The sequence below is a fragment of the Ixodes scapularis genome, unplaced genomic scaffold (assembly GCF_016920785.2).
Source record: "Ixodes scapularis isolate PalLabHiFi unplaced genomic scaffold, ASM1692078v2 PGA_scaffold9__187_contigs__length_104089568, whole genome shotgun sequence".
Taxonomy (NCBI): Eukaryota; Metazoa; Arthropoda; class Arachnida; order Ixodida; family Ixodidae; genus Ixodes; species Ixodes scapularis.
In genome coordinates, this window is record NW_024609884.1 from 32,974,489 (window position 1) to 32,986,985 (window position 12,497).

Below are 12,497 nucleotides of genomic sequence, written 5' to 3' on the forward strand. Positions count from 1 at the left end.
AAATTGAGAATGATAAAAATAATGAGTTATTTATTGGTGTTCCTGTATTAGTTGTACAATACTACATCACATGATTTCAATAGTTTCAGTTTCGAACACATCCAGGTCTTATGTCGTTTGGTAACCATGCTGCTCATTGCTCTGCGGCTCGCATTCGTAGTGAAAAGTGATTGTGCATCAGAATTACAATAACCCATGAAGCGAAGCAATAATAAAAAAAAAAATGACTCCAAATAGATTCAACTCGCAAAGCCTGTAGCAAAAAGGGACATGTCAGACCTCTCGGGAATCGGCACATCCAGTTTGAACGGCATACAGAGGCTTATGCATCATTTTCGCAGATGCAGTCCTAGGACGTTGGGGCCTTTCTATCGTTTTCCTTTACCACTATCTTCCTCGGTGATAATTTGACATGCCGCTTCTCAGGTATGCCAAGGTCAACTCATTTCGCTTACATTCTTTTTTCCCCAGCCTTCTCGTCCTGCGAGCGAAACAGCATTTTTCTGGTCGAAGCAAGAACGCATTTGCGGCTCGTCATTTGACGATCGTATCGGGACACAGTTGAAACAATCGGAGTTACAAACGGTTCCTTCAAAGTGTCCTCTGTAGCACGGCGTACGGCTCTAAATATAAAAACCAACATCGGCACAATAGGAGACTCTGGAGCTTAAAGGAGCTGTGCAAAAATTTCAAGGCTTTGCTTAAATTATTGTGGAAGTTGATGCCTGACACTTCCGAAGTGAACTACAAAAAACAGACTTTGCCTGGATACGCTAGTTTTTATTTTAAAAAATGAAAAAGACCCAGGTTTTTGCTGCCTCTCAACTCGTACGTGGTCTTCCGGGTCACGTGCACAGCAACGTTAAGGGGGTAGGCGCGGGGTTCCGGAAAAGTTCTCTCTTTAGAGCCATCAGTGAGCAGCGAGAACTCCTCCGCTCGCGACCGCGTGACGACGTGCGGAGGAGTCGTCACGCGGAGCCTAACCTCCTTGAGAGAGAGAGAGAGCCGGACGGGTATGGCCGGACGGGTCCGGCCATACCCGTCCGGCTCTCTCAAGGAGGTTAGGCTCTTTCCCCCCTCCCCCTCCGGCTTCTGGCAGCTGTTCACGGTAGCAGATGAAGCTGATAGTTTTGTGGACCTAGGATAGATGGCGCCACTAAAACTCCGCAAAATAAAAGTTTTGTCGATCATACCAGGTTTTTGACGCATTTACATATAGCTTGGAACGACAAGATTTATAGAAAAATTACCCTTTATTGAGCAGGTATTCGCACAACTTACTATCTTTCTACAAGATTCCCCAGTGATGTCACGCCACTTGTTTCTCATGGCCGCCGCTCGCGGCTGCAGATCGGGGACTATTCAAAGTTTTGCCTCGCTATTATGCGGCGGAATCGCGACATTTCGATGAAAGGAGGTGCGTTTTCTGTCATTTGTGACAAGGTGAACAATATCAAAAGCAGAAGATGCCAATTCTTTCAACGTTAAAATCGTTGCACAGCTCCTTTAAATGGTCGGCTATCCTACAATTATCTCAGCAAAATATGAGATGTCTGATGTCACCCGCTGACTTGAATGCGTGACATCCTCATGGCGCCGCAGTTAAAGGGCATTCTGATGCTCCGACTTTGCTTATCAAGTCTGGTCTATGTCGTTATCAGCTTTTGTTAGTGGTGTTAGCAGCTTTTGAAGCCTCTAAAAAAGGCACCTAAATTCACGAAGAAAGGGTAAAAGCACAGGCGAGCTGGTGAAGAACAAGACTTGTCGTTTTGTCCGTTTTTTTATTTTTCCGTGTCTCCGGTTTATGATGGAAGACCTAAATTCAGGGTGTCGAATCGAACCGAACCCGAACCGAAAACCGGATCAAAACAGTTATTTTTGACCGAACCGGTACAAAACCGAAACAGAAATCGGATGCTTCATATTGAACTTGAACAGGAACAAAACCATAATCTGATGTGGCAGTTACCGGTTCAACGTAAGCGGTTCAGGGCCAATTGTGTCAATAATTGGTTAATGGGAAAAGTTAGGGCGCATTTCTTATATTGCCAAAACTAATCCGACATACCGTCAGATATTTTTGCATTTCGTTTTTGTTACTCATGTAATAAAAAAATATGTCATCATCAAAAGCAGAGACACAAAAAGACCGCGTGGTTAGCGAGCTTCTTCAGTTCCCTCTACTTAGGCGTCTGGAGAGCTTCAACTTTAGTTAGTTTCTTGAACTGACCCTGGCGTTGGCGGTAGCGGCGATTTCAAAGCACCGCTTGGCCGCTTGGCTATGAAATGTCCAAGTGTCGGAGCAGATTCCGCCCCTTTAGGCACTGAGGCCTACGCGTTTGCGAATGTTTGACCTCAAGATGCACTGTACTTGCAGTGAATGAGCCATTTAGCCAATGGAGCACCGAAAGCGCACCACGTGACCTTCCACTTCAGTGCGGCGACGTGCCGAAGGAAGGTGGGACAAGTACCGCGCTGCATCGGCAGTATAGTTGTTAACGTCACCTGTGGTCCATTTCAATAAAAAAAAAAAAAAATCTTTTCAATGTGTTCGGAATGTTACCTTGCAAAAAAAAAAGAAAAAGAAAACACGGGTTGTCGGAGGCAACGTTATTTGGCGATAATTCTCCGACGCGACGCGCCTCGGAAGGAGGCCGGGGAGAGGCAAGGCTGAGAAAAAAATGTTCCTTTGTATATTGTTTTGTAAGTTTGTCCGACTATATATCAATGCCAGCACGCCACCTATTCAACCTAGAGCCTTTGTTCGACCATTTGCTCATTTTTGTGTGAAGTTCTCTTTCATCGTCCTCAACTGAGCATTCGAGAAACGACGTTCGCTGTGGTGGCATTACCAGGAACTTTGTTCGGTGGCTGACAGTTTGAAATGCGAGTACTGTTATATAATATTTTTGCAGACTTAATGTTAACAATTTCGATTTTCGCAAGGCAACCTGTTGACTATTGAGCGTTGTTTGTTTGGCGTGCGAAGAAGCCACCGACACCCTCTGGAGAGGATCTGGGTTGGGGTGCCCAGTTGAGATGAGGCACCTCAAGGTCGTTGCCATTTTTGGTGAGTTTTAATGTTTCGCCATTTTTGGAGACTAACACCTTCCGCACGTGTTCCTGCTCATTGGGAAGCTAGTGAGTAGACCAATTTATGTAGGACACGGTGGGTGGCCTCCCCGTAAGGCAAGGTTGACAACACGGTTGTCAGTATGTGAGCCTTTTGGCTAACCTAAGCGAACGTTTTGGGGTGCTAGTTGAGAGTGGCCGAGCTGGCCGGTGAGCTGCTCGGCCAGCGCGAGATCTTCTCAGCCCAGCACGTGCGTGTTCGTCGCTTTGGAAAGCGAGCAAAGCACGCGCTATACGCACAAACACTAAAGACGGCACCGGCCACAAGCTCTTTTTTTCGAAAGGTCTATAGACCTATCCTGAAATTACACCCTCTTCTGGCAGAGTTTGAAATGTTGCACAGCTGCGTGTGCAAAAGATACCATAAAAATGGAAAGCCGACAGCTTATATATAGCTCACTTAAAGGGGCCCTGCAGTCATATTTTAGCGTCTACCTTTTTTGCGGTTTCTACGTCTCTTGGGGTTGGGGCAAGCCAGCGGGCACGGAGAGAGTAACTAAATATCAGTGCGTCATATTCTAACCGGACGACGCGGAAACCTCCTCCAACGACGAGGGCGACCCGCGGTACCGAAAGTGCGCAAAATGCGACGTCTTTGGTCCTGGGCTTGCCACTGGTCAAAGCCGTTAAGAGCTTTTTTTTTTTAGTTGAGATACAAAATATAAGTGTCGCGAACCGTTTCAATTATGTATGAAAGTAGTTTTTGTTCACTATTTTAGATAAGAAAAGAAACAAATGCAGTTTAGAAAATACGGAAACGAGAAATGACCCGTCGACATACCCGCCACCAAGCGGCGGAAAAAAACGGCGCATACTAGAAAAGGCTAGTGGGATGAGGCTACGACAAACGAGGAGCGTAGAAAGGTCCCGGATGTACGCGGCGGCGCTGTGGTCGTATACCGGCTCAAGAATCCGACCGGTTCCGAGCGTTCCGAAGGCCTTCGGCGCGGGCCCTGTTGGCGATTTGGCCATTTGGCGGTGCGTCAGCGCGAAGTGGCTCACGTTCTGAACTGATCTTTACTGAACTGATCTTCTGAACTGATCTTTACCCCGTGTTTGCTGTCGTTTGTGGCCAATGAAATGTTATGCCGAATTAGTGTTTAGTCACGCTGCAAATGCAATACGAGCTGCCCTGGCCGCCCGCTTCATACAGCCTATCCAACACGTGCTTTAGTGGCGCCCTCTCGAGCCGTCGACACGGAGTGCGGCAGCCGTGTGCGCTCGATGAGCTCACTACTCCTCCTCTAGTTCAAGGCCACTCAAGGCAGGACCTATGACGTCATGAAGGAGGTTATTTTTTGCTTGTTTTTGTAATTCTAATTTGTCTATAAGTTTTAAAATAAAGCGAAATTTGAGAAAAGAAAAGTTGGATTAAGTTACTACGTTGAGTACGCTCAGGTTCAGTGCAAATTAAAAACCAGTCAAAAAGTCATTGCAGGGCCCCTTTAAGAACAATATTATACTTGCCACATTAATGGTGTATTTTGTGCATTTCACTGTGCAGGGTTTTCAGATCTTCCTGAAGAGTGATTAGTTTTGGGATGGGTCTATTGCAAGTATCTCGTGCTGAGAAAAGGCTGCAGGAAGTGCTCGGTCAATATTCAAAGGCCGAGTTAGGAACCAGTTCGAACCGGTTCACGCTTATTAAAACTGGTAACCTGAATGATATTATGTGCGCTACCTTAAACCGGAACCGGCCAGGAACAAAATACAATGCTACTGAACCCGAACCGAACCAAAGTAATGACCGGTTCGACACCCTGCCTAAATTCCTGTCCCATGGAGTGAAGTCTGCAGTCTGTAGCAGCGAAACAAGGAATGAATTCCCACTGGCTGCCACTGGTCATATCAGATGCTTCATCATGGAAGTAGCTGAGGCCGCTCAAGGTCAAAGCAGACGCGCCTCAGAAAAGAATAAAACAAAGAAAAGCACAGCAATGTAGATGCGTGGCCACAAAAGCCGTGGAGCCGAGGGGGGGGGGGGGGGGGGGGCGGCGCCTGCGCAGTGGGGGAGCGTGATGTCACCTCCGAAGCGCAGTGTGAAAAAGGAAGACGCCAGTGGCGTGCTGCTTGCAGGAATGTGCCGAGTATACGAATGCTTTTGCGTTCCTACACGTAAGCGGTCTTGAGTGTTTTCTCGAATTTTCTCTACGTTGGTGTGGTAAAAATGCCAGATAGCGCTTGGATAAATAAATTGAACATAAAATTCCTCAAGTTTACCCACAGTCTGCCGAAAGTTTTACTGCAGAAAATTAACCGTGGTGCATGTCCACTTTCTTTTGTTGTCCTTATGTTTTACCGGGAACCTGATAAAGAGCCAATAAATGCAAAAACAAGGTTGGAAAAAAGGTTAATACCTTTCCAAACATTTTTTTAAAAACATGTCTAAAATTAACACAGCAGCATGAATCACACATAACTTTACAATTTTAACTTAATTTAATGATGGAGTGTATGGCTGAAAATGCCTTTTCCGCACAGTAAATCTCGCATATACACATCCTTTGGTAAAAGACTGCAGCAGCAAAATGTCAAGATGTTGCATGCTAGAAACAGTATTAGTTTTAGTGTACGGGCATGAAGATGTGATAGGCAACCTGTAAGGAATTTTTTTTTTATATTTATTTTACTGTGTAAAGAACAATAAAGTATAGTGGTGCTCCCCTAGCAAGTGATGCAGAAATTAGAACCACAACCTCACACAAACCATTGGCAGATACTGTCAAACGTATACTGTCAAACGTAATTTAGAAAAAAAAATCTAATGAATGGGACATGTTTGCGGTGAAAGTACATATTTTTCAAAATCTAGGGGTTGGAATTTTTCGGTTCAAATGTATGTTCACCCCAGCAAGGAAAGTGCCATTTTGACGGTTCGAATGACCCTTGCAACCACTGTTCCTTGCCCTTTCTGAAGTACACCCTCCTGCAACCTTGTGTTTTCCCTTTTTCCTCCTTTCTGTCTTTTCGGTTTGCTATAGTTCCTTGTGTATTCTTGGTATTGACAGCTGGTTACCTACTTTCTGCAAAGGTGAATTCTGAGTGTTCCTTGATATGGAAGTAATAAAGTCACCTCCTGGTCACTGCCTTACCGACAAAACAGAAGAGGTAAGATTTTTGAAGTCACATTTGAAGTAGTAGCTGCAAGTCCTTTATTGTGACCAAAGTTTTCTATACTCTTGTTGCCGTTTTTTGTAAAAAATGTTTTCTTTTTAGGTTCACCGACTTTCTTTTCAAAAAGATAAAAGGAAGGAATTGGTTGTCACTGTTGTCTCTTCTGGCCAAGGCACCAGACATCTTAACTCCATCAGTTTTTGGCCAATTGTGAATTGATGCACACCAGATATTGCTTTGAAGGACAAGTGATCTGTTTTGAAGATGCAATTCTATTTTCCACTGCTAAGCGCAGGTATACTCGCCCTTGTGACAGAGGGCGCTAAATTTATTGAGGTGGATATGGCGTGGGAGAAATTAAATTATTCTCGAGTTGTTGCTCTCAAGCAATACTGGGCATCAATGGTGCTTTATGACTTACTGTAACTTAACCCTTTAATAGAAAGTTCCAGAATGCGCATGCAAATTCTTGCTCGAAATTATGAATTTCACAAAACTGACAAAAATTAAGGGCTCCCAAACAAAAGGGTGTTACGTATACTAGAAAGAGATACAGAAAACAAAAATATTATTGTAGCCGATATTATGCAAAGAAAATGTATTCATTTACAGTCAAACCTATTTATAACGAACAGCAGGAAACCCTACGATCAGTTCGATATAGCAAAAAACATTTACAACAAACTTCCACGATGAGTTCGTTATACACGGGTGCAATTAAACCCGTTGCCGTTGGACACGTTGCTCTTTAATCTAAAATGCGATAGGCTTATTGCCTCTTGGGGCGTGGCGTGTACAGCCCCAAGTGAGCGCGTGACGTGAGGAGGGGGGGGAGGAGGGGGTCCCTATTTTTGCTTTTGGTCAAACTAAAATGACTTTAGGTCAAACAGGGCGCGAAGGGCAAGGAGGCGAGAGCTTCCCTTTTTCATCTCTTCGCTTCAGCGTTGTAACAAGCGCTCGCACCAAAAACTTTTTTTTTGTTTTGCTTCTTGTGCATGCGTGCAGTTTTTTTTTTAGCTTATCTTTTTTTTTTTTTTTAAATCGGTTCCCTTCGCAAGCAACCGCGTTGTTCTGAATATTATTTCCTCCTCCTCCTCCAATTTTTGTTCGCAGCTTGAGCTTTTGGAATTATTCTTTTTTCCTACTTTTTCTGGAGGGAAGGAACTGGCTAGAAGATTGTTTGTGCACGGGGAAAAAGCTTGACATAGCCAATATGTTGTTCAATATAAAAAGTACTTTCTAGATGCATCTGTATTTAAATTTGCCGCGAGTTTGATATAGACAATAATTCACTGTACGTGGGTTCGTTCTAAACGGGTTTCACTGTAAATAGCTCTAGGGCAGCTGCAACAAAACTGACTTCTAGAGGCAGGGTCTGACTTGTTCCAGCAAATGTTGGAATTGCTCAATGAGCATCTGCTTGCAAAGCAGCTGCAGACACCCACCTGGCTCTGAATGAAGTCCCAAGCCTCTTTCACGGGGGTCACAACGCCAGGTCCCTCCCGATCATAGTCACGCAAGCTCTGCTCAAACCTGTCCTTGGCCAAGTGCTCCACCTGGGTAAACGAAGAGAACATGCAGAATACAATGTTTGTCTACAAGTACGCCCAACATCTTCAATTACTCTATGTAGTCAGTTACAAGTTAACAGTTTTCAAGGGAAAGGAAGGCTCGGGAGGAGGAAGAGGACAGAACGCTGAAGAGAGAAGAGCTTTGCCTCCTCTCCTCTCCAGCACTGTTTGCTTGCTCCTACCCAGCCCTCCTTTCCCTCGAAAACTTTTCTTAACCTGTAACTGACTGTAGGAGACAATTTTCCATGCCTACAATAAACAGGGTGTTTTGTTTTAAGGATTTTCAAATTTGCTTAAGAAAAGTCATGAAAGCTACACTAATGCGGTCAATCTGTGCAGGCGAGTTACACGGCCAGGAGGAGATAACATAAGGAGATAATCGCTACAAGTAAATTAACTTTTTCATTAGTGAAGACAGACATGATTTCAATCAGAAACTTGGCAAGAGTCATTGAAATCAGGAACTGCAGCAAAGCTAGAGGTACAAAAACAGTCCCAAGCTGTTTTTCGGTCTCTCAGCATCAGAGTTTTCGCACCGCCAGCATTGCACGAGTGGCAACTTTAGTACACCATCACGCTTCCCACGCACCCCAGATCTTTCCCAAATTTACTTATTTACCGGTTTCCGATGACTCATCAAGTTTCCACCTGAAACCACACAACCAGACGTTTGTTTTCACTAAATAAAAAGTTAAGTTTTACAGCTTTGCTAAAACAAACTTGTAGACCCTAAAAAAAAAAAAAAAAAACACCCTGCTTTAGCACCACACACTATCTGCATCGGAAGACTAAAGAGATATAATCCAGTAGTATCAGAGGCGGATCCAGAACTCCATTTTGGGGAAGGGGGGGCAGAAAATTTGTAAGGATACTGTTCTCCCATTCTTTCTCGTGTGCCGGGGGTCCACCCATGTCAAATTGCCCTCTGAGAACGGGGGGCAATAAGTGCTGTAGGGACCCTTCTCCTTTGGGTCTCATTATGCATTTCCATGTCCTTAGTTTGGCAGGTTTAAAACTGAGATGAATATTATTGCTCAGCTTTGTTCTGACCACTTTTGCAGAAATAGTATACAAATGTTTTTTTGTTTTTCTTTTTCTAAAAAATGAGAAAGTTCCACTAATGCAGTCTGTGCAGGTCAGCTATATGACCAATGGGACATAATATAGGGGACTATTACAGTGCAACCCACTTATGATACTGAGAAAACCAGAAATTTCAATCGTTATAACTGATTATTGTATCTGGACTAGAAACATAGTTTCCAGTCTAGAAACTGATCATTACAAGTGGTACATCATTATATGTGCCATCGTTATAAGTGGGTTGCACTCTAGTCGCAATAAGTCTGATAATTAACTAAAACATGTTAATTAGCTTTTTCACAGGCAAAAACAAACTTACAATTTCAATCAGAAACTTGCTCAGTCATCGAAAAGCAGTAAATTTTAGAATGATGTGAAGCCTGTGCAAAGCATAGTGGTGCACTAAAGCTACTACTTGCACTGCATGCACAAGGCTGGCAGTGCAAAAACACAGTTGATGAGACGAAAGAAACATGTGGGTGCATAGAAGTGGGACGCATTTTTAGGACCCAGAAAAACTGAGCACATATCTTCCTCCAATAGACCAATTTAGTGATTTTCGGGTTTCTAATTTCACGAAACTTCACAGACTGCTCGTTTTACTTTTACTGATCACCATTTTTTTTGTGGCACCCATCCTAAATTTTGGTCCCGATTTGATGACGAAACCCCTCCCTATTGCGAGTGGATTAGTGTCTGAATTCTGGGGGGCTGCGCATGCTCAGTTTTTCATGGTACCTAATCTGTGTTGCTTCTCATTTGTGTTGCTCAATCTAGGCAGCGAACGTCAATAGACCTACAACGTATGCAGTCCTTCTGAATGTCGTTACTGCTTCAGTGGCTCGGAAGTGTTTCACTGGGCCAGGCCAGATCTCCTTCGTTGGTTTCCTAGTACCCATTTCCCTAACCCCCCTGCCCCTTCTTAAAAAAAAATTTTTTTTTCTGCTAATAACATGTACAAAAACACGACAGCATGACTCTCATTCATGTTGAAAGCGGCGTCAATTTACCCTTGCCGTCCTATCAAGTGTGAAAATGTCTTCCAGTGAGTTAGCCGACACAACCCGAATTGAGAATCCCCTCAACAGAGTTCAAAACCCCCTCCTTACCTTGCCCTTGTAGACAAATCCCAATGATCCAGCAGCAATTTCAGCCACAAGTATCAGGAACAAGAAGACAGAAAACTGGAAAAGAATAACCCCCGTTATAACCTTGTGAGAAATGATAGGAGAACGGACATTGGCCTTCAGTCAAAGAATGAAGAGTCGCAGTAAAAAAGCGACAACGCCCAGTAAATCCAGAACAAGCATGATGAGTTAACAGTGCATCTTTGCATTACATGTTAAATGACAATACCTTTTACAAGCATATAAAACAGAACTTTAAAACAACTACCGTAAAACACCCCGGAAGCGCCAACTTCGTCCAAGCACCCACTATTAACATTTCCCAATGTGCCCAATTTGACCAGACAAGTGCCGATGTCTACATTAACCCAGTTTACAGTGAAAGTGGGGTGGGCACTCCCCCGGCATTTTACAGTACTCCACAGGAAGAATTTTAGCATTTATTTACTGTCACAACCCTTCATCTAATCCTATCTCCTGTTTTAACAATGCTGCAGGTTTCAGTGCTCCCGCACAAAAATGCCAGACACTGAACGAATCCAGCACAATTATGTAATTGTATTTTGCTGTTTCCAAGATTGCAGCTCTGCTCATGACTTACAAAACCATGTCCTAACTACATAGATATTTACACTACTCAAATTTTCCTGCACCTTTAATAAAAACAAGTGCAAAGCAGGGGTGCACAACGTGCGGCCCAAGGACATGACACTACGAGATTCGATGAAGACTGCAACCAGTGATATTGAAAACCTGTCTGCCAGACACTGAAAACCCCCACAGTTCCCAATAAACATTTTTTTTTGGCCCACATCATCTTTGAGTTGTGCACCCTGGTGTAAAGCATTTGTTATGCAAATATACCTGCCATACACCAGGTGTTGCAGCGAAGACTAAAAATCATACCAATAAGGTGGTAGAAAAAGAAAAAAATGCTTTTCAGGAACGAACTTTTAGCCATGGTAGATGTCAGGGATTGCAAAAAAAAACACACAAAAAAACATACTAATTGGCTAACTAATTAACTAGAATTTACCAATGAACCCAAAATTTTCCTTTTTTTTTTTTTTCCTTACGACATTAAGGTTTTTAATTGGAATCACAAGTTGACGTTTGCTGTGGTTGGCAGTTTGTTCCCAAAAAGAGTCTTTTGTTCTCGATTGGCAGGGTTTTTTTAAAGTCTTCTGAAGTACCTGGTACACACACAACCCATTGACCTGTGCCCATTGGTGAGACTGATTTCCTAAAAAATGTTTTAAAAGCCAGCCCAAAACATACAAAATTTCAATAAGTCAGTAAGTATAGACCCATTTCAATAAATAACATCTGACTAATGTCATTTTCAGCATTTGTGCATATGAAACAATAGATTGTGGATTTGTAAACACTGGAATGGTGTATATGGCCATTTATAGCATATCTATTAACAAAGAAGGAATGCTCGCACATGCAGAGAAATATTAGAATTCATATTAGACTGACCTTTCACCAAGAATCTGAAAGTGGTCGGCAACGTTCGTTATCAGCAGACAGTATTGCCACGAAGCATACAGGCAGCGGAAAAATGTTTGAGAAGGGTGCCTAAACTGTGTTGTTAACTACTGAGTACATGATGTAACCAGAAGAGCAGGCTACTCCCTTCATGATGAGAAATTATGTAAAAAAAATTCATGCCCATAAAAAAAAAAAAAAGATTGTCACTGTTACTCATGGGGAAGCCTCTCCACCTCTCATGTACCGCACAAGGATGCAACATGAAGATGTATTAAATTAGGACTCCAGAAGATTGACCCGAGATAATACTCTACACAGTTCAATACCGGTTTTAATTTGGTTTGTATACTTAAGCAATTATTCCAAGTTTTAAGGACTCGTTCGGAGTGGTAGGTTTCAAAATAAAGCCTATAAAATTCACTTTTGGTGCTCTATGCAGAAGACATACTAATTAGTGATATGAATATTTCTGCAAACACATTTGGTTTCTTCGAAGAGTACAATTGCACAAAATCGCGTTTCTGTCACAAATGAAGGACCCATAGCCCACCAGAATGAGCATGCAGTAGCTCTCCTGCATGGCTCCACAACATCCCAGGAAAGCCACCAAGAACACGATAGAGCCAACGACAATCAGGATCACAGGAGCCGACACATAGTTGTCCCCTATCACAGGCCCGGTCTTCTTGAACAGGTGAAGACTGTAACCACCGCAGACGATGATGATGATGCCCGAGATCTGCAGAGAGGTGCCACATTCAGACATGATCTGACCTGGCTGCCCAAAGATAAATTAAATTTAACCAAACACTTGTAGCAACATGCTAGAAAATTTTAGGCCGAATACTTGGCAGTGTCAGATGGCGGTCATACCAGTCAAAAGCAAACTAGCAAAAAAACTGACACACCAAGAATACAACACACTGAATGGTATGAAGTGAGCATTGCTTTGAACAGTATGTGCCGAGAAACTGAG

General features: G+C 43.2%; 1 protein-coding gene across 1 annotated transcript in view; it reads right to left on the reverse strand.

Annotated features, from left to right (window-relative positions):
• LOC8051626 (CD63 antigen) overlaps positions 1 to 12,497 on the reverse strand; it is a 32,596-nt gene that overhangs the window by 6,714 nt on the left and 13,385 nt on the right. The window contains exons 2-4 of the mRNA XM_029988233.4: positions 12,072 to 12,260; positions 10,010 to 10,084; positions 7,692 to 7,802 (exon numbers count right to left, since the gene is read on the reverse strand). Of these exons, the coding sequence (XP_029844093.1) occupies positions 7,692 to 7,802; positions 10,010 to 10,084; positions 12,072 to 12,260 (375 nt within the window). The remainder of the gene's footprint in view (positions 1 to 7,691; positions 7,803 to 10,009; positions 10,085 to 12,071; positions 12,261 to 12,497) is intronic.